The sequence below is a fragment of the Limanda limanda genome, chromosome 11 (assembly GCF_963576545.1).
Source record: "Limanda limanda chromosome 11, fLimLim1.1, whole genome shotgun sequence".
Lineage (NCBI taxonomy): Eukaryota > Metazoa > Chordata > Actinopteri > Pleuronectiformes > Pleuronectidae > Limanda > Limanda limanda.
Window position 1 is genome coordinate 9,081,966 of NC_083646.1, and position 22,536 is coordinate 9,104,501.

At 42.5% G+C, this 22,536-nt stretch overlaps 1 protein-coding gene and 1 non-coding gene across 2 annotated transcripts in view; both read left to right on the top strand.

The window, feature by feature from the left end:
* The window catches only part of bcam (basal cell adhesion molecule (Lutheran blood group)), a 51,210-nt gene extending 37,642 nt beyond the window's left edge, over window positions 1–13,568 (top strand). The window contains exons 6-16 of the mRNA XM_061082073.1: window positions 286–468; window positions 1,013–1,134; window positions 1,637–1,778; window positions 2,343–2,458; window positions 3,663–3,804; window positions 4,264–4,388; window positions 5,241–5,382; window positions 6,181–6,204; window positions 8,611–8,752; window positions 9,413–9,512; window positions 11,491–13,568. Of these exons, the coding sequence (XP_060938056.1) occupies window positions 286–468; window positions 1,013–1,134; window positions 1,637–1,778; window positions 2,343–2,458; window positions 3,663–3,804; window positions 4,264–4,388; window positions 5,241–5,382; window positions 6,181–6,204; window positions 8,611–8,752; window positions 9,413–9,512; window positions 11,491–11,496 (1,244 nt within the window). The 3' untranslated portion in view covers window positions 11,497–13,568. The remainder of the gene's footprint in view (window positions 1–285; window positions 469–1,012; window positions 1,135–1,636; window positions 1,779–2,342; window positions 2,459–3,662; window positions 3,805–4,263; window positions 4,389–5,240; window positions 5,383–6,180; window positions 6,205–8,610; window positions 8,753–9,412; window positions 9,513–11,490) is intronic.
* Window positions 13,569–15,962: 2,394 nt separating this feature from the next.
* trnae-uuc (transfer RNA glutamic acid (anticodon UUC)) lies at window positions 15,963–16,034 on the top strand. The gene has a single exon. It is a non-coding gene; the product is annotated as a tRNA-Glu (tRNA).
* Window positions 16,035–22,536: the final 6,502 nt, after the last annotated feature.

Sequence of the window (22,536 nt, forward strand, 5' to 3'; positions counted from 1 at the left end):
TCTTAGTAGATTGTATTGTATTGTGAGCTCATCAGAAAAAAGAAAAAGACACTTTGGGACATTTTCTCTGCGTTGGTTATTAATTGTCGTGGGATTATGTCGTACATTTCAAACATTGGGACAGCTCTATTCAATTTCACACTCAGTATATAGTTGACTATGATAGTGATCCATGAGTGGTTTCTGGACACAGTTCGTATTCTGTCCATTGGAATGGAACTTATCAGTTTTTTTCACATTCGACTGATTAGTTGATCATTTGATGTCTTCCCCTCTCTTTGCCAGAGACCTTCATGGTCCCCTCGGTGGTGAAGGAGGCCTCAGGTCTCTACACCATGAAGAGCACCTTGTACATGCAGCCCACCAAGGCCGACAAGGACGCCGTGTTCCAGTGCACCGTGGAGTTCAGCATGCCAGGAGACCAGATCAAACAGAAGAAGTCCGACACCATCACCATCAACCTCAACTGTGAGTGGAGAGCAACGGGGCGACAGCAGAATTGTTGGGGAGGGGTTAAAGTATGACGAGGCTGTTCCAGCAGGGTCTTCAATGGGCCTGGGCTCTTCCTCCATAAAGGGTTGTGAATTAGTTCATATGAATTGGCCCCTGAAGCTTGAGTCTTTCTTTGAGTCATTGTTTCAAGCAAAACAGACAAAACGATAGATCAGCTAAGAAAAATTTGAGGATTATCCGTCTGATAAATAAGGAAAACAATATGTAGTCGCAGCCCTTTAAAAACTGATAGATGATCTTCTGTATTTGCTTTCGGGGTTTAAATCATTGGGTGCATATCTCTCATTTTGCCGAACAATGCCGTTTAAAGCAGCCACAGCGGAATTTGATTGTGAGCTAAAGAAGAAAGATGAGCTAAAGAAAGGGGAGGCGCTGGGAAAGTAAAACATCCCTTCAGGAATGCATCGCCCATCTCTGATTGATGATTTACAGTAGAACAGTGTAAATGTATCCAAAGGAGGAATTTCCACCTGTTCTGTGTCTGTTCTTGTCCGTCTAGATCCATCGGAGAAAGCAACATTTTCCCTCGTCAACGCCAGTGCAGTCAAAGAGGGCGACACCGTCACCATGAAGTGTGAGACTGATGGAAACCCTCAGCCCGAGTTCGACTTCACTAAAGACGTACGTGTGTATTTCATGTGCACAGAGTTTTCATACAGGAAAGAAACATAATATAGAAATACAGCCATTTATTCCAACTTTTTATAAACTTTAGATAATATTCCTACCCTCACTTAGTCTTTACAATATACTGTGAATAAAGATGGAAGACATGTCGTTACTTCCTCCCACTGTACAAAAATGAAGCCAAAATAAACGGGTGCCGCCATCTTGTGCGGGTGACTTCATTTGGAGTCTGCCCAGTTGTGATCGTGGTTTGAAGCCAGAGAAACCATTTTTTGGGAAAAGTTTATTCGACATATATTTAGATTTGTTTTAGTTCGGTCCATTTGCTAACAAAGATAGCACAGGGTTTATTATCCATACTACAGCCAGCCAGCAGGGGGTGTTCCAGACGTTTTGGCTTCACTTTTGTGGGCTGTCATGTCGTCCATCTTTGTTTACGCTCATTGGTCTTAATCCATGTCTCTTTCTACTATAATACCTGTGCGTCCACCTGCAGGGAGAGGTCATCACCGGTCAGGGCGGACTCCTGACGCTGAAATCCGTCAAGCGCACAGACACCGCTCTGTACAAGTGCTCAGCCATTGATTACGACAACTTGGACGCTGACCTGACCGGAACCATCAACCTCAATGTCCACTGTGAGTGAGCCAAAGACACACACACACACACCCTCACACACTCACACACTCACAAACACAGAGCTACTATCTGTACAAACAGATAAAGAACTGTTTACGTCCTGTTTGTGCAATTTAGCCGCTGCAGTGAGGCCATTCTTTTCCATCAGTAAGTCATAGAATTAAAAGGGTTAGAGGAGAATGAGCTTTAATGGAATCCTTTCAGCCGACCGATATCCAATTCAATTTTTCACAGTTGATCTGCTACTTTAATGTTATCCCAACTACACTACCTAATTTGATCTTATCGCACAAATTACGCACAGATAGCCCAGAAATAGCATGGAAGAGGCTTAACTTAGGCTTCGAAATGGGCTTAACTCCAGAGTAAGTACATTAGCTTTGTAAAAATCTAATATTCTGCTTAGTATGGGCATACTAAGAACCTTATTACATGGTTGTTTAAAGGATGTGAAGCTTTTTTCATTTCAAGTGGCACTTCTTTAACTGTTTAATATATATAGATGAGTTTTGTGTGTCCCTGTGCCCCCGTCCCTCATTTGCTCTTCATTTTGTCCGTGTCAGACATTGACCCCGTGAACGTGACCCCTGTCGAGCCTCAAGTGGTCAAGCTGGGAGACAAGGTGGAATGGCAGTGCAAGACCAAGGCCTCCGCTGCGCACACTGTTCAGTGGAAAAAGGTGCGTTCTCTTTCCTGCCACCTTCATAGAAATGTAATGTTTTTATGCAGAACTTACCTCTTCTCCTAATCAGAAGTTGTTCTGAGCAAATACAGACAACGGTTATTTTTCACACCAACCATTCCGACATATTGCGAGATTTTTCCTTGGACTTTGTATTCCAACATTTTTTAGAATAGTTTAGCTTTGTAGCGACCAAGATTGCAGTGCCCTTCTTCAGTGGTCAAATACCACATTTCTAAACTGTGATACAGAGCTTCACTGTATATGCAGCTGCTCCTCAGCCCTGGAGCCTGCAGGTCTGAAGCAGGGCTCCCTTTACCGACACTTGTGGCCCCTCTACACTGGCTGTATTGTATCGGATCCAGTTGCAGCAACTGGAGAGAGACACTAGAGTTTGCTCAATGTTGCGAATGAGAAAGAAAAAAAAAACAGCCACACATGGTGCGTGTCAGTATATAAGTGTGAATCCAAACCCCTGTGGGAGACATGCAAGGGGAAAATGTGTTTTTTATATTTTAACTTTTCACGGTTACCTCATCTCTTTTGACTTTACACATTTAAAACTGTTTATGTGTTTTCTTTCTGGAGGAGCAGCAGTTGATGGCAACCAGAAGCTCCACTCGTCTCTTTTCAGGGACAAACTATGCACAACATGTCATATCCTCAAATTATTTGTTTTAACTTATCAGGGAGCAGAAGATGTATTGACTCTTTCAGTCTATTTGAAGCAACCCTGTACATTCTGTTACTGTAAAACCTCAAATCAGCATTGGTATTTTGGGGTTTTCATCCCTGCTCCTCCTTCTGTTTTGTGCACAGTGTTCCTGCAGTGTCGGGCTTGTTGTTGTTACCTGTCTATCTATTGTTGTGTCTTCGGGGTGCCATGAAAAACACATACCGACTGCTAGTTTTGTGGGTAAAGAAAGTGTTTGTTCTTCGAGAGAAAGATTCCTCTCAGAGGAATTGCAAGAGACAGGCTCATCATGGAGGACTCGACTTTGATCTGTTATCAGCACATTGTGGAGTGTGGAGGTTTTTCCTCTTCTTTCCCAGCATAGCAGCTTGCCTACCAACTAGATATTCACAAAGCAGATCTGGCTCTCATATTCACACACACACACACACACACACACACACACATTGGATGAAGAGGAGTGTGGAGTCCAGTTGGTTTTATTCCTGGATGTTTGTGTTCCTCCAGGGCTCTGATGTGCTCTCTCAGGACGGCACTCTGTCAATACAAGATGTTTCCTATGATAAAGCTGGGGAGTACATGTGTGTTGGAGCTGTGCCCTCTGTGCCAGGACTGACAGCGGAGTATAGTGTCAACCTCACCGTCAAAGGTAACAGACACACACACACACACACACACACACACACACACACACACACACACACACACACACACATACACACACACACAATTGAACTGTTTTTGTGTCACACAAACTTGGTGCAGATTACTTTAACTGCGTTGGTGTTGGGTCGGGTATAGACACAAATAAACAGAATGTCAGTCAGGTTCGGGTGGAGATCTTTTAGTTTCCTCTCAGACTCAGATAGGTTTCGGGAAATGCACACTCTTTTTTTCTTTCTAAATCACACTCACATAGTCTAATAACAGCGGTCAGTGTTAGGGCGTGCAGAGTATTGTTTTAGTCAGAGGAAGGAGGTTGTGAAGTGGGTGGAAGCAGCTGAGAGATTGAGGCACTGTGTGTGTGTGTGTGTTTTAAGAGGGTTTGGCTGCACTGTTTATAAAAAAACGTTCCAATTGTTCACCCCTGCACTCTCTCCCTCCCCAGGAAAGCCGATGATCGAGACTCCCGCTGCAGGAGAGGTGGTGAAGGAAGGAGACATGGTGTCTCTGAAGTGCTCGGCCTACGGCTACCCCGCCCCTCAGTTCACCTGGAAGCCCTCAGGAAAGGAGGTACGAGTGTGAAAACAAAGGCGAGGCCGGCCGAGACAAAGATGCCTCTTCCCTCCTGTGCAATTTATAAGAAGCACTTAGTCAATAAGAGCCATTGATGCTCTCCTGGAGGGAAGTGTACAGTCTGTGGAGGTGAAGATGTATGTCAAACAAACAGGGCTATTAGCAGTGGAGTTTCCATTTGGGTCAAGATGTGAAGTTTTGAGGCATGATTCATTTTTCATAGCATCTTAAGATCTTCTTCTGGAAAAATCGGCATGTTAAACTTCAAACCCATGGAAAAAGGAGAGAGGGAGAGAGAGAGAGAGAGAGAGAGAGAGAGAGAGAGAGAGAGAGAGAGAGAGAGAGAGAGAGAGAGAGAGAGAGCGAGAGAGAGAGAGAGACAGCTTGTGGTGCTGTAATATTTTATACTCATATTTCATATTGATGTGATACAGTTGATACAGTTCATATTTAGCGGCTTTTAAGAAATTTACAGAGGGAATATTGCTTCATAATTTAAATATTATATCATATAAAGTGAAGAAAATTTGATAAAAAATGAATGATCCCCTCAAATTGGATGATTTCAGAAGCAAGTCGTGATATTCACTATGTATGATCAAAGATGGAGCTACCTAAACTTTTTTGAATCAATATAAAACGGAAGAAGAATTGAAGAAAGAGTGTGTGTGCACAATGAAAGGGACCAAAGAATGAGTTAGGGCCAAGTGCAACAGGAAAAGAAGCCACAAAGTTAAAATGTATTCGCTAAGAAGTGATGAGTGAGCATCGAAATAAAAATAAATGTCTTCTCTTTGTCTGCTCTCCTCCATCTCTCCTCCCTCCTTCCCCCCCTTTCGCCCCTGCCAGTCTGTGTCAGTGGAAGGAAACAAGGTGGTGAGCACCGTGACCCTGCAAACCACAGCCGAGATCATGAAGGCCGGGGTGACCTGCGAGGTCACCAACGAGCACGGAGCTGATAGCAAGTCCTTCCCGGTATCTCTGAAACGAGGTCAGTGTCAGGACGCGCCGGCAGCGATGATGCTGCTGCGTCTACGTCTTCTTCAAAGGAATTTATGATTTCCAGGGAGGCTATGTTTTCACCCACGTTGGTTTGCCTGTTCTTTAGTGGCATTACTCAAAAACTACTGGATGAATTACCATGAAAATAGATTGAAGAATGTCGCCTGGGTCGAGGAAGAACCCATAAAATGTTGGTCTGAATCAAATTGATCTTCTCTAGTCTTGATGACCACTCAGCACTTTACAGTACAGTTTTTGCCACTCTCACACAAACACACACACACACATACACTCACGCAGTGCATCTATTGGCAGCGCTATTTCTATGAGACATATCAAAAAATGCACAATCTGCACTTCCAATTCCTGGATTCATCCCCTTAATCGAATTCCTTTTGAAAAGTCATGGGTTCTTCCTCGGCACATGTCTCACCCTTCCAACAAGTTTCAAGAAGATTGGTTGTGTAGTTTTTTTGTGTGATCCTGATGACAGACACACTAACTGCAATGAAAACATAACTTCCTTGGCAGAAGTTATTATCGTACAATGTAACTGATCTTCCTTTCTGCTTTGAGCTGGAGGTTTCTAGTCATAAAATCCGTAGACTTTCAAATGTGAACGGTGCAATAATCTGTTTTTACAAATCTCTTTTTGAACTAGACTAAACTAAGACTTTGAAAAAAACATATAGAATTTCAAATCACTGCCGCTGTCTTTTGCTCTTACAGCAGATCCATTACCTGCAACCTGAACCCTCCCTTCTTTTTCTTGTCTCCTTTTTTGCAGCAATTGACAACTCAGCCGACAGAGGTAGCGCCTTCTCCCTCCTCCTCCTCTCCTCCCTCCTTTTCTCAGGAATCTTTGTTGTACAGACCCTGTAATTTAGCAATACCCCCCCCCCAACACCCATCTCCTCTTGCCCCTGCCCTTCCATCTCACACGCAAACACACACGTACACACAAACACACACACACACATATACACATACACACCTTCCTCCTCTGTACTGTAATCTTGTATATTTGCCCTCTTGCTACCGAACACTGTGGATATTGTATATTGTTATTCTTCTTCTCTCGTCACCTTTGTATGATGTCTGTCCTATATTTTGTGGATGCTACTACACTTTTTGTGGCCCCTAGGGGACAATAAAGGATTCTATTCTATTCTATTCCTTCCTTTCCTCTCTTTGTTCGTTCACTGTGTCTTCTTCGTGGTCTTCTTTCCGACTTTGTCCTCTTGTTTCTGGCTTCTTCCCTCTTCGTCGTGTCTCTACTCGTCAGGGTGCTGTGTGTAGGATTGTGTTCTAACCTTAGCTTCTGTGTGCGTTACCCCCCGTGGTGTGTCGAGTGTTTGTTGCTTTGCTTTGCTACGCGACTGAGAAACTTTCTTTCTTTCAAAGTGCTGCTCTCTGGAAACCCTGTGCTTACGTCAGGTGTGTACTGCTAACCCTACTGACATGTGTACGGTGTACGTCTACAACTCTTTAAGTCACCGTGTGTGTATTGATGTCTGTGTGCACACACGCACAGGTTAGTGTAATTGTGTTTACAAGAGCTGATGTGTTTTTGTATGCAAACTTGTATTACTGTTGTGAGGACTGATTTTAAACTAGGACTTTAGGGGGAAGAAGGAAGATTCTGGTGTCAGAAAGCACAACTTAAAGTTTGACAATTCTTTTCAAGCAGTTTACTCTTTTAATGACACAGCAATTAAAAAACCCTGAAATAAAAGAAGAGAAAGTTTGGAATTTAAAATTACTTCAATAAATTCCCAAAATTGTGCCTGGCTGAATCATACAGGCTCCTCCTATACGATGATACAGATACATAACATCTGTTCTGTAATTGACCCAAATTTTCCTTTTTCTTTAATTTAATGCTTAACAACGAGGCCGAAATGTATAACCTAAATATGTCCAATCAGATCTGTCCCATAATTATTTGCTAAATCTAAAGGAATTTGGGTTCAGAGAAGAGTTTATGGGCCCAAAAAAATGCGACAAAAGCAAAACCTTATGTTTTAGATCTTGTGATATGACAGAAATTAACAAAGTGGAGTCAAAGAATCTTTCCTCAACTTCACCTGATGGTCTTTTGTAAAGGAGGAGACATCAGAGCGCAGTGGCAAGTTTCTACCACAGCCACGTATCACAGCTTAAAGCTTTTGTGGCCTTTTTTTTTAGATTGACCTAAGTCATGGTTAAGGAGAGCCAGAAAAAAAGGTTGAGGAATTTAGAGCAATAATATGACATTTTCCCGGGGTCGCCAGGCAACCAGCTGAGACTCCAGGAAGTCTCCTCCATCACATAAACCTTGTGACACTACTTAACAAAAGATTTATAGCGTTTTAAGGATGAACTTTTGAGGTGACGGTGTAGTTTTTACCTTCAGACGTTACCAGACTGTCAAAATAATCCAACCATCCCCAGGCTGCAGCCACATTATATATCGGATGTATTAATATTATAATTTATCACATCCTTTTAAGAAAGCAACTTGGCATATTTCCCCAAATGCCAAACCATTATTTTAAGGACTCCATCCAGTCAGAAACACTTAGTATCCCTAATGGCCTTGGTATAAATCTGTATTAATGGATAATGGCCTTTAAAAGTTAGAGTTTATTCAGCAACATCAGTTTTGAGGGGAGAGTCATGTCCTCACAAGTGTAGTGATACAAGTCTATGTGGATGGGTGAGTATGTTCAGTGTTTTCTGGCTCTGGTCAGCTGTCTAGTTTTACCTGTGAGTTTACAGGCCCTTACTGGGGTCCCATCACATTTCAGTCAGTCCATTCAAAAGTTAAACTAACCCCACATCCCACTTCCCCTTTCCCCACTTCTTTTCCTTTCCACCCAATCACCCACCCACCCCTCCATCTATCCATCCATCGCCTGGACCCCACCCGTCTCATCCTCTCCATCCTTCCGTCACCCCATCTCTCTCTGAAATCATTACCCTCCTTTTCCCTCTCTCTTTTCTACCCCACGAATCAAAACACCCCTTTTTCTTCCACCCGCCATGATGCCCCTCTCCCTACCACTGCCCCTTCAAAATCAAACGCACCCTCCTCCCATTCTCCTCCCCTGTGATCGATCCCTCACTTCCCCCCTCATTGCCTCCTCTCTGTCCTCCCTCAACTATTCCACCAACCCTCCACCCCCACCATCTTCCCCTCCACCCCTCCCTCCATGCGTCCCTTGCGGCACTGTAGCTGACAAGCAGCAGGGAGGCTCCAGCGGGGTGGTGATAGCCGTGGTGGTGTGTGTTCTGCTGCTCCTGCTGCTGGTGGCCCTCATCTACTTCCTGAACAAGAAGCGCAAGTTGCCCTGCAGCAAGAAGGACAAGAAGGAAGTGTGAGTACAGAGCGCTGGGGAAGTTAAGATGGGTAGAAAGGAGCAATCGCGGCTGGGATTGTAATGAACTGCTTTTCTCCTCTCGTGGTCTACTCAAAGCGCTTTAAGCCACATTCAAAATGCTTATTTTGTTAATAAAGTGCTGATAATGAAAAATATCAGCATGAAGAAGTATCCTCTAAATCTGTTTGAGTTTGATCTAATCATGACAAACTCAATCGTTTCCAGTTTGATAATGTTTGTGTTTTTAGATCAGTATGCAGGGAGACGCAGGGCGAGAAGTTGAAAGGCTCTTTCAGTAAATAATCCTCAAAGAGATATCGCCTCTGACGTTTGTTCTCACATCTGTCTCTGTAGTCAGATAAATAGCTGGAAAAGCAGTTTGATCTCAGTTTTGATTTGAATTAAGTTTGTGTTTAAACTCAAAGACAAAGCAAAAGAAAATCTTTCTTAAAACCAAGCAATGGTTTATCCCAGGCAATGGGTGTAGAGTGTAAACAACATTTCGAGATGGATGTTGGATTAAGCAGACCAATATTATTTATGTCAACAACGCTGTGCAGAGTTAAGACTAGGGGTCAGTGGCCTTCAGTCACGTCGTACAAGGAGAATATATTTCAACACACTCACTGACTTTTTGTTTTTTCCTTTCCTCTGCAGAGCCAGCGGAGAAGTGAACAACGACATCGTAGTTGAGATGAAGACAGACAAGGCCAATGAAGAGGCCGGTCTCCTCAACAAGAGACCGTCCACAGAACAGGTCAGGACAAAGGGCACGGGAAGAGATTAAGGGCTGGTGGGTCATGACATGCAATGAACTCCAGAGGTCTTCCTGACATTTTCTGGAGTGGCTGTATGGGAGTTCCAGAGTTTGTGTCTGAAACTCACTAATGTTGACCTTGTGATTCACAGTGCTCTTGCCACAGTGTATGAAAACAAGGTTCTTCTTATTCCTACATTTCTCATAAAAGACGTTTCCATTTAGTTCCTTTGTTCATTTAGTGACAGTTTGTGGTCAAACCTGTGAAATGCAGACTCTTTTCAGAGAATACAAAGAAAAGTTAAACCTGTAGTGGGATTTAATCTTTAGGGGAATAAGGTCAACGTGGCTTGTTGGCTGGAGTAAATCTTATCTATCTGGAGAACATTCAGCTGAGTATGTCCATGTAAACGTAAACCTTCCCACTGAGACTTCACAGCAGGATCAGTTTGAACACAAGCTTTACAGTAAGTAAATATCTTCCGACACATCAGTCACGCTGACTGGGTTTCGACAGTTGTGGTTCAAAGACAGTGGGATTTAGAAACTCGTCGCTGCGGCTCGAGTGACGGAGGCTGACAGCTGTACGCAGTCATCTGAAAATGCCGTCATGAGTGTAAATCACTTCATCCTGAAATTTATGGTAGTGGCATGTTTGACGTGCATGTGAAAGCCCTTTTAAGGGAGCTTTGTTTTATGGGACGTTTGAAAGTGCTGACAGCAAACTGCGCAATGTTGCAGCACTGCAGGAAGACGGCGGACTAACAGGCTTTATATTTAAAATGGAAACAACAGGAGGATGCAAAAGTCTGTTCAAATTCTATCAAGTGATGTTTATTTGTAGAGACGCCAAATAAGAACATTAGTCTGTGAGCTGTCTACTGAAAACCAAGCCACAGGCAGATTCAGTTTCAGTCTGAAACAACATTAAGCTCAATAACTTCATATGAGCAAAAACAGATCATTTTACAAAAATCTTCTGTCCTCCCTCGTTCCCTGGCTCCTCTCAACTGTCAAATTAAATACCCAGAAATAGTGATCGACCTATCTTTCCATCTATCCATCCATCTATCTATCTATCTATCTATCTATCTATCTATCTATCTATCTATCTATCTATCTATCTATCTATCTATCTATCTATCTATCTATCTATCTATCTATCTATCTATCTATCTATCTATCTATCTATCTATCTATCTATCTATCTATCTATCTATCTATCTATCTATCTATCTATCTATCTATCTATCTATATATCTATATATCTATCTATCTATCTATCTATCTATCTATCTATCTATCTATCTATCTATCTATCTATCTATCTATCTATCTATCTATCTATCTATCTTTCTATCTATCTATCTATCTATCTATCTATCTATCTATCTATCTATCTATCTATCTATCTATCTATCTATCTATCTATCTATCTATCTATCTATCTATCTATCTATCTATCTATCTATCTATCTATCTATCTATCTATCTATCTATCTATTTATCTATCTATATATCTATCTATCTATCTATCTATCTATCTATCTATCTATCTATCTATCTATCTATCTATCTATCTATCTATCTATCTATCTATCTATCTATCTATCTATCTATCTATCTATCTATCTATCTATCTATCTATCTATCTATCTATCCATATAGTTGTATGTCTATCTATTTATCTATCTATCTATCCATCTATTTGTATATCTATCTATATATCCATCTACGGTAACTGTAATTTTCTTGATGCATGCTTTAATCTTAATGCAAAAAAGGGAAGCTACATTAAATTTGCTCTAATTAGCTGTTAAATGAGCTGTTAATTAACAGGTAGATACTTTGTTTGAGCCACTTTTTTTATCAAGATAAATACCAGAAAGTCATAAACACAGTGTTTCTTATCATAAAGAACTAATGTTTGTAAATTGGTTGTAATTATATTGTTTTTTTGTGTTTGTCTCTTTGACAGTCTTGAACTGCGTGGAGGAAAACAACCGGCAGAGGGATGAAGGGAAGGAGGACAACTGTTATGAAGACAACAGGGCCAATTTTTTATTCACTATACTAGAGGAGTACTGAGAGGAGGGGACACGAGGTGGAGCGTGGACGTGGGTTTGTTCTGGGGACTTCGGGAGGCTTAGCAGGCATCAGTCATGCTTGTTTTATAACCTGGGGTAGACCTGCTGGGTGGAGTTATAACCCCCATTCCTTGATATTTTTTTTTAAAGATCCACTTTCTTCTGCTCCACCCATCTGAGCTGCCACAGGTTAAAGACTCATAATCACTGGATGACGTCACTATCATCGCTTTTTTTAATTATTATTATTTTCATCTAACTCCTTCAATCACATCTTTGACTCCACTGCAGAGTAGAGCTGAACATTACAAACACGGCGGCACAATCGTTCTTATCTTCCCCAAATTACACAGAAAATGCCATTAAGCCCCTGTGTGTGTATGTGTGTGTTTTAATCGGAAGTGTGTGTTTGCTTGTTTGCAACACCGAGCGTCTACTCTCAGGCTGTCGCTCGGCTTCATCCAGCCCAGTAACAAGTGACGATTTATGCTCACGACATTTAATCCCTAAACACACGCCTGTAACCATTTCCGCTCAAAGAAGCTCCGCGTTTGCTTCAGTGCTGTTTCTTTAATTGCATCTTTTGCCACCTGCAAATGTTCATGGATATTCCCCCCCCCCCATCTCCCTAATTAGTTTCCGGTAGAAACTGCTTTGATAACGTCGATCCTCGCTCTACAATTGCTTGTTTTTCCAATCCAGCTAAAAAAAGCCACTGAAAGAAGAAAGCTATTAGGTTGTACAAATTTGTTCTTCCCATTTCCAGCGTGCTTGTACATTATGTTAGTGCACCACTCGTTTGCTTGTTGTTTTACTTTGCTCTCCTGGTTTTTTGTTTTTTTTTTGTGGATTCAAATGCTGATGTGTACTGTGCACAATGTGGAGCTCAGAAAGCATCTGTGCTTATTAAGCCGCCGCCCTGGGACCGTAATTGCTGTCATTTCTTCTCAAAGCCTTTCGCAGCCCCCCCCCCCACCCGTCTTCTGCACCGGAATGAAACCGTTTCTCACGAGCGGCGTCTCCGCTCACAGAACCTAATTATCCTCGACTTTCGCTGTAAAATTGGTGGAATTATGGTGGAAATGGTCGACGGGCTCAAATAAGAGGCGTGCTGAGCCTGTGTGTGTGTGTGTTGTTTTTCTAATGACGGCACAGCAGAGCCTCCAGGGGGGGGGCTAAGCTGCAGTAGTCACAGATTCACCTGTTTGGAGAAATCACCGGCATACGTTCACTCGTTCACTTCATGGTTTAATACAATCTCGGAGGGGAGGGAGCGGGAGGGATGGGGTTACAGCTCTTTGCTGGAATTTGTGGTGTACCGTTTTATTTTGTACCAAATGAAAGAGTTTTCAGGAGTGTGTGTCTGTGTTTTAAGTTTGAAATCCTGGCGTCTCTGTTCCTCCTCTACACTGTTCGCAGGCCCCAGAGGTCTGATAGCGGGTTGATGTGCCCTTTTACTTTGTTGTACACTGGAACCAATGGCCTTGATTTTTTACTTTTTCTAAAAAGGTCACCTCAAACCACTATCTGCGCCCACAAGGCCTTTTCTTTAAAATCAATGTCTGTCTACTGATCTTGCCATATTGACTGTTAGCTAACCTGTGATGGCAGGTGAGATAGATACGTGAGTGTGGAGCATCCTTTTTTTGATTTTAATGTTTTATACAAAAAAATAATATTGTGGTATGCAAGTTTTTCTTTTTTTTAGGGGATTCTTCATTTTGCAACTACTGAGCTTTTCATTTCTCCCACGATTTCCCGCTCACTGAGAGAAGAGACATGTTTTTTTATTTTATATTTAGGATTCTTTATGAGATATTCTCAGTGCTTTACTTCTCTCGCTGTACTGTATACTGTATATTTTGTGGTACACTGTTGTGACCTCTGTGGTGTGTTGATGTATCTTTTTGTTTTGTTCCAGCTGTGTAAAATTTATAATGAAAAAAAAAAAACTCAAAGAAAACCACTCACCCCTGAAATCATGTGTGTTTTTTGTTTTTTTTTATTCCATCCCTGCGACAGGTAATATATAAAATATTTGAACGATATCAGTGTTATCACCTCTGCCAAGGAGATTATTTGTTTGCCTGTTTGTCAGGAGGATTACACAAAATCAGCTGAACGGATTCACACAAAACTTGGTGCATCAGGGACCTGTTACATTGAGAAATAGGATGTTTTTAGAATTTTTCACCAATTTCCCAGGGGAATAATGTTGATGTTTTTTATGTGTTTGAAAGTTTGGTCTAGCTAGATTGGATCCGAGGCAAAATCCATACTTCTACGTTTTATCTCCATCTCAGATACATATCACACTAATTGTAAATCAGCTAAACGACATGTAATGTAATCTCAAACAACGTTTTAATCCCCGTCCTTACAAACACACCTGAAAAAGGAACATCCCTTGATTTGGTTGTTAGCTGTAGAATTGTTTGAGATTACTCGAATAACAGCTCGTCTCTTATAATCAGTTGTATGATTGTAAAATGCAGAATTTAACCGCAAGACAGCTCTTAGCAAAGACAACAGGGTCACCAATGCCTTTGATTGATCATCCATGTAGCTTGAACACTGGTAGCCGATGCTAATCCCGGTTACCTTCATCCGGAAGAGGGTCATGTGATGGGAGCCTGACGAATCAGCGAAGGCTACGTCGTGACTGAAAAGACCCAATCAGAGCGTCTACGTCGTCGTTGCCAAACATCTTGGTTTCTGAGTTATCGGAATTAAACTTGCCAGCATAGTTTCCAAACTTCGTAGTTCAAGTGGTTCTTAAACTCTTCAACTAGATGCGATTTTAAATGAAAACGTGATGTAGAGTGGATGAAGCCTTAGAGGAGTGTTGGTCCCTCGTGGAGGTCTGCGCTCTGACGAGTGCCATCCTAGTTTTAATATCTTTCATTTACTTTTTAAGATAAACAAATTAAAATGGGAGAGAACAAAGTGTGTCTGTCCATACGATAAGGAAACTGAAACACTCCCCGTCATTTCTAAAATCATCACATCACCCGACCAGACGTCTTATCACAAATCAGATTGCGTCTGATGTAATTTCGCCTTGTGAATGTTTTTTTCTTTCACTTCCAAGAAGATGACATCTAAATTGAGTGCCGGCTCGCACAAAGTTTAATCTCTTTGATATAAGCAACGTTATGCAAATCGCCTCCCTCACGTTGATTGGTCCCGTGATTTGTTGTGACAGAACAGAGAAATTGAGGAAGCTCATGTTTTGCATCGATAACTGCTTCAGGGGACGGGCTCGCCGCCGACTCCATGATGCAGAGTTGTCTCTGCTCGCTTTCATGTTTAGAAATGAGCTGAAATGAAGCCATCAGTCATCGGTAAATTGCTGCGCGGCTCCGTGCATAGATCAGTAACCGTTAACAGGACGGCTTTTATCAATAGCCGTCATAATCATAATTCGCCATTTGAAATTTCATATATCAAAACCAAACGTGAATAAGGAGAAATCTGAAATATGCTGTTTTTTTCTCCCCGTCCCCTCCCTCTGAACTCGGGCTTACGAAACAGGGTGATCTAACCTTGTACCACTTTGTGACAGCTTTGCCAAACACCGTGCATCTACACACAGGCTTACCAGTTATAGGCCTAGGGCGTCCTCACACACACACACACACACACACACACACACACATACACACAAAGTGCTCCGCTGGTTTTCCATTAGGAAATTAGAAGTCTCTCATCAATGTGACCTGGAGAAATCGATCTGTGCTCTGAATACAAAACAGGCCAGGAGCAGTGTAAGAGTGTGGGCGGATGGAGGGAATTTATGGAGAAGATAAATAACAGTGTCAGTGTCGTCCCCTGCTGAGGTGATGGAGCTGAGGGGACGTGTCAGCTTCCTCGGGGGCTTCACACTGTAAAACCTGAAAAGAAACCTTCAAACACTCAGGGTCTCAGATGTATTTTTCATATAAGAAAGTTAGAATTTTTAAAAGAAGACTGTAGGATGTCTCAATTATTAATATAACAGAAAAAGTTGGATAAAAACATAAAATATCAGCATCAGTAAGACACACAGAGGAAAATATGGATTTCAGCTTTAAAAAAAAATACTTATCAATGTATATTTAGCTGTAAACAGCACAAAAGGTTGGAACAGTTTAATTTTGACACCTTGTTCACTTTGGCTCACTGTGTCCTGAAGATAAACAAACAAATGAACATATATTTCATCAGTTTACAATAGTTAAATCATGATATGCTCATTTATCTCACCTGACGCTCTCCTGTGGTGTCTATGGTGCGGCCATAAAGACACAAGTGTCACACTTATGTCTTAGATGTTGATGAATGGAATCGTGATTTTGATAATTATATGACAATTTGACACCAGTCCCATATGGTCTAGCGGTTAGGATTCCTGGTTTTCACCCAGGCGGCCCGGGTTCGACTCCCGGTATGGGAACTCACTTTTGGAGAGGCAGTGGACTAGTGGCAGAAAAATTTGACTATGGGAAGAAAATTGGGAAGACATCAGACTGGAAGGTCTCTTGTTCTACTCCATGGAGTAATAACAAAAACATATCTGTATGGACAACACTTGGATCTGTTCAAGAGGACTCTCCCTACCCCACTGTCGAGTGCCCCTGAGCAAGGCACCTTACTCCCCCAACATCTGCTCCCCGGGGGTCGTGCATGGCTGCCCACTGCTCTGTGTGTCCTGCTGTGTTCACCAGATGGTTCAAAAGCAGAGGACAAATTTCCCAACTTTGCATGAGAGTGTCTGTGCATGTGTGTGGGATTAATGAATGTATCTTGTATTTTCTCTGCATCTCTCGTGTCTGAAAGCGTTTTCTATCTTTTCCCTATGAGCTCACTATATAGTGCTGTATATAGAAGTCTTTGATCAGATAGCATAGCCCTCATTCTGTCTGTAGAGCTGCAGGGTGGATACAGTGGAGGAGTTCAGCTGAGAACACACACAACAACCTTTGAGTATCACACTTCTCCTCCTCTGGTAGAGACCACAGCTGCAGACCAGACTGCACAGACCTAGATCTGAAAGCGATACATCCTCCATCCCATTCCTACTTAGACTGCAAGTGCAACTGCAGTAGAAGTGGAGCAGATTCATTAAGTCAGTGAACTGAGGGATGTTAGAGCCTATACCCAGATACTAGAGTTCTCCAACAATAGCCACGGCTCAAGCAACAAAAGCCCCAGAGTGTGTTAACCGGAGGGAAGGCGACTTTTATTGCTTCCGACTTCAGTTTTTTTCATTTGAAAAAGTTTGGGAGGATTGTGTCGGTTCCTCTTTTCAAAGTTACAAAGTCTCACTTCAAGGACGTGCTCTCTGTGATGCTGCTGCACTGATGAATAAATGTATGAATTGTAATCACAAACACAGTGAGACTGGGCCTGATATGGATGAGGAGTATTTCTAGTGAGCAGGTGTTTGCGTATCTTGCGTTTTTTTGTGTGTCTGCGAGTGTGAGGTTTTTGTTTTACAAAGAAAGAAATGATCAGTGTGTTTAAGTCTCACTAAGAATGCAGGGGATTACTGTCATTCCTCCCAGTGTCCTTCTCTTCCTTCCTCCCTCCTCCTCCTCCTCTTCTTCTCCGCTCGTTGTGATTTTTTCCTGCTGCCTCCGCCGGGTTCAGTTACAGTAGCTCTAAACCAGTTTGGCCATTTAGTGTCAGGCTATTGAGGGATGTCAGCCCCTGTGTGTCCCCTCCGCCTGCTCCGGCCACATCTGATGGCTACGTCCCACTGGGTTCAGCTGGAAACACACACACACACATAGAAAAAGATGCACTGCTTTTAATGCAGCGCTGTTGAGATGGATCCAGGTAGAACAAGGCCCGGGGGTGCCTGGCTCGCTGACAACATGTGCTTTGTCATCCTGCGTAATCAGCAGCGCACACGTACAGTTTGCACACGTGACCCCGAGAGCAATGAGGCAGGAGGGATATCAGCGTTAGCGTTGGAGATTAATAGACCAACACCTGTGCCAAGGGAGGAGAGGAAGGAAGACGATAGCAGATAGAAAGAGTTTTAAATGGCAGAGAGGGCAAAAAGCTAGATGGAGTGAAGTGAAAATGGATTTAAAAGCAGGATGAGGAGGGGAGCAAACAGAGGAAGGAGACCATGTAGAGGGAGGAGGAAGACTGTCCTAAGTGATTGGTGAGGAAGGACGAAACAGAAGATGCTTTGTTAAGTTGTCATAAATCTGCATTGGATCTGGGAGTAACACAAACAACAGAGAAATATAGCAGGAGATGGAGCGAGAGAGGGAGGAAGGAAAAGAGGAGGAAAAAGGGGGGGACCAGGCGAAGGTGCAATACGGAGAGGTGGACGGAGATAAAGCATGAAAGAGCGCTTTTGTGATAAATGTGTTTATCTTCTCCCCCCCCCCCCCACCCTAAGGTTTAATATCCTGTTCGGCCTGAACGTGTTTACTGTGTGGGTTCGATTGTGAGAGACAAAACAGAGCAGTGGTACCTGTGTACTCTGTGTGTGTGTGTGTGTGTGTGTGTGTGTGTGTGTGTGTGTGTGTGTGTGTGTGTGTGTGTCTGTGTGTGTCTGTGCTCTACCTTTGTGAGCTTGCATTTATTGGCTGTATTTCTGATAACCATCTCACAGCAAGGAAGATTTGTTCCATTGATTGTATCTGTGAGCGTGCTATTAAATCGAGTGGCGGCCGCCCCCCCGCTGGCCGAGCAGCACGAGGCCCGGGCCACCGATGGGACGTTCGGCTTTCAAGGCCCAGCCGGGTGTGTTATCATTTTAATTGGTGCGACGACTTTGTGTCGTGTGTGAGGGAATTGGAGAAAAATACGATGTAATATCCCGCAGCGTTCAAGAGCTTTAGATGTTTTAAACAAAACAACATAAACATAACAGAGGCATGTAGAACGTCAGTGGGAGTCGATCCCTCCGCGACGCTGCCAGAATGATGTGATGTGTGTGAATCACTTTGCAGAGGTCAATGGTTAAGCCTAAATTTTCCATGACAGGTCGAGGTCAAATTCAAGATTCAGTTTAACCATTAAAAACACAAAGTTGGCACTATTTTAAGAAGTTTTCCAACGACTCGTCCAATGGGAAGTTGTGTTTGTATTTGCGTGACATCCAAGTTATCAAATCGTGGGAACGCTGCTGCTAGGCAACGACATCACGGACAACAAAATAATACTCCTGCTTCTCTTTGTGCTTCTTCGACCAAAGATAGACCAATGACCATAATAATGTTGACTCATGGAAACACATGACCGTTGCATCATTATCATTAAAAAAGAACATTTTCTACCGTTAACAGGGAATTAAAACTAATTCCATCCTTGAATTATTCTCCTCAAAATCAAGGAAAATGCTCCAAAATGCGGAAAAAATCCCCTGAATCCGCCTCCTGATCCAGATCCGCACCAAAACTTAATTAGGACTAAACATATCTGGATAGTTGTTGTGTAACTAACTAACAAGCAAATGCAGACAGAATATAAAACAACCTCCTTGGCTAAGGTAATAGTTTTATTACACATACTTAAACACATAATCTTTAGAGTTTGCCATCATTAATTATAATTAAAAAGCTCATTTGCTAATATAAACTGTAATTGAGGTAAACTTCACCATGAATATCCTTTTGCTTGCACACAAACATAATTGTTCATATACTTTTTGGCAGTAATACAAACATGTGTGAGCTGTTCAAGCAGAGTCATGTCAGATGGATTTAATAATGTGAAATCAGTATCACTCACTTTCCTGCAGTAAATCAACACGATTTAGTTTTGCAGCTTTCCAAAAAGTTATGCAACGTACAAATATATATTATATTTGTGAGCCAACATATTTGTCTCATCTTTTCAGTCATTAGTCATTTTGATAATAAGAAAAATTATCATGCATGACTGAGTGTACAACCCTATAGTATGAATATGACATGTTCTAATTCAATGTCAATATAATCTGTTATTCAAAAAACAGCTTATTAAAGTTTTTAAAGATGAGGTGTAGTTTTCATCGTGGGAAGCAAACTGTAGATTACATCAAGTGATAAACTGCAACAAGGACTTGTTAACCGTCATGCTGGATTATGATAAAATACTATATGGTTCGTGCTCGTGCTCGTGCTCGTGCTCGTGCTCGTGCTCGTGCTCGTGCGTGAATTTGTCTTTTATTTCGCTCACGACACAACATAAAGCCGGAGTTAAAGAACGGCTGAAGGCAAGAAGAGGGAGAAGGGCCCAGAGGAGCTGAAGAGCAGCTGCTGTGTTCTGCTCCTCTGAGAACTTCTGTGCTGCAGGCACAGTTAGCCTATTGGCTAACATTACAGCACAGCAGCTGCCTTGAGTACACACACACACTCACACACACACACACACACACACACATGCACACCTTTGTTTTTTGGTTATGATCTACACTCAGAAGCACAGAGTCTTCACATCGACACATACTAAAGTTACACACAATTGTTCCTCCTATCTTGCATGAGCAGTCAGTGTGTGTGTGTGTGTGTGTGTGTGTGTGTGTGTGTGTGTGTGTGTGTGTGTGTGTGTGTGTGTGTGTGTGTGTGTGTGTGTTTGTGTGTGTGTCAGGCGTACAGACCTAGAAGCAAGTTGAGTTTTGCAGCATAATGACAGGGTTTCACATTCTTTGCTCTTGACCTTGTTGCATAACTCTCACCATAGAGAATACAACTTCAACACACACACACAAACACACACACACACACACACACACACACACACACACACACACACACACACACACACACACACACACACATACACACATACATCACCTCACACCTGCCTGAGGCCAAGCACACACACATCACACAGCCAAGAAAACCATGGCAGCATTTACATCATCTAGTTTATATCGCTCCTTTACTCTCTTCTCTCTCCCTTCTTCTTTTGATTGCCATTTCACATGCATCCACACACACACACACACACACACACGCTGTGAACAGTATCTGTTTCCCTCGTGTGTTGTAACAGCACTAGCAGTGACAGTGAGAGCAACTTAGGGCATCCCAAGAGTACACCGGATAATTACTATCATATGCTCCATTGCCTTACTAATGAAGCTTTGCCATTGAATCCTATTCTGTCCTCCTTTTTTCCCTTCCCTCGCTTCCCTCCGTCTGTCGGAAATAAACACAATCTCGTGTGTATCCCTTGTTGGGTTCAAAGAGGGCGCAAGTGTTTATTCCCTCTTTTCCATTTTCAATCTCCCCTTTTTTACCTGAGCTTCTATTTTGTAGCACTCATTCACTCCCCTGACCTTCTTCACTTCCTTTGCCTTAATGGAAAAAAGCAGCGAGCGACCCGGTGATGAGAGAGCTCAGTTTATTACAGAGCCAGAGGGGCCTCATCAAGCTGCTCTGCCTGGTGATCGAAAGCACGACAAGGTGTTTAGTCGCCGACAGCTGCTGTGGCGGCGAGTCTACCTGTGTCAAGGTTTTGTGTGTGTGTGTGTGTGTGTGTGTGTGTGTGTGTGTGTGTGTGTGTGTGTGTGTGTGTGTGTGTGTGTGTGTGAAGCCCTGGTGTTTCTCTCTGCTGCATCCTTATCTGCTTATCAGACCTGTCCACTTTAATCGATAACAGGACAGAGATCTGCACAACATCTCTCACACACACACACACACACACAGACACACACACACACAAACACACACACACATACACACACACACACACACACACACACACACACACACACACACACACACAGACACACACACACACACACACACACACATACACAAAGCATTTCTTTTCTCAAAGTTTGTATGTATATATATTTCACCTTCAACAAGGAGGGGATGTTTTCAGCCCTGTCCTTCCTTTGTTGGTTTGTTTGTTTGTTTGTTTGTAAGCAAGGTTACCTCTAAACTACTGGACGGATTTCCACGAAACTTGGTGGGATGGTTACATTTAATGGTTACATTTAATGTGAAGATTCGGATCAGGGGGCAGATCCATGATTTCGTTTTTCTCGTTCTTTAACATTGTGTGATTGGACATTTTGCCACATTTCCATTGAATTCTCAGAGCGTGATTCACAGATCTTGATGACAGAATAGTCTGGTATGTTGAGGAGACTGATATCTGTGAGTGTTTGCATTTTTGGTGCAGATCCAAATTTTAAAAAAAGGATCTACATGGGAATATGAATGTGGTTCGCTGAGCCTTGGCGGAGGTATGCACTCTACTCAAACCAAATCCAATCAAATTTCATCCTCTGTCCTAAACCCTTGACAAATATGAAGGAAAACAACCAAAACAAAACGCTTAAACTGTGATAAAAACGTATTGGCCTCCGGGAGAGTGTCGAGCCCGGTCCCGTCTGGGCCGGACAGCGTCGTGTTCGTGGATTCGAGGTTCAAGTGTGAAAGGTCAATAAGTTAGACAAGTTCCATGTTCAAAAGTTTCACAGTAATACGTTTATTGTATAAGAACAATACTTAGAGTCTCTGGGGTTCTGCCGGACACGTCACCAGGTTCTCTGGATCATGTCTGAAGAAGCCCAGAGTGACAAATTACAACACATTATATAGAGAGAAACTGGGTGTGGCCTGAGATGGGAGAAGTACATTTGGCATGAGGGTGGTTTGAGTCCAATAGAAGAGGTGCACCTCAGAGGTGGGAAGGTTTGAGTCCTTCAATGGGTGTTTGAGATGTTGCAACGCTACCTACATGCAAACCCCTGAATGAAAGTTCAACAACGTCTTTTCTGTGTAGATATGAAGCATTTGAAAACCTGCTAGTGGAGTGAAAACCTTTAACGGACACCACTCATCTATGCAAGTAATAGCAGTTTGACATTTGCCTAGATAACGCAGGCTTCTGCCCTGTTGAGCGATTCTTCAGGTCACATAAGTTTATTCCACATCCTGTATGTGTGTGTGTTAATGCAGCGAATATGAGCGCGCAAGCAAATGACATTTGAT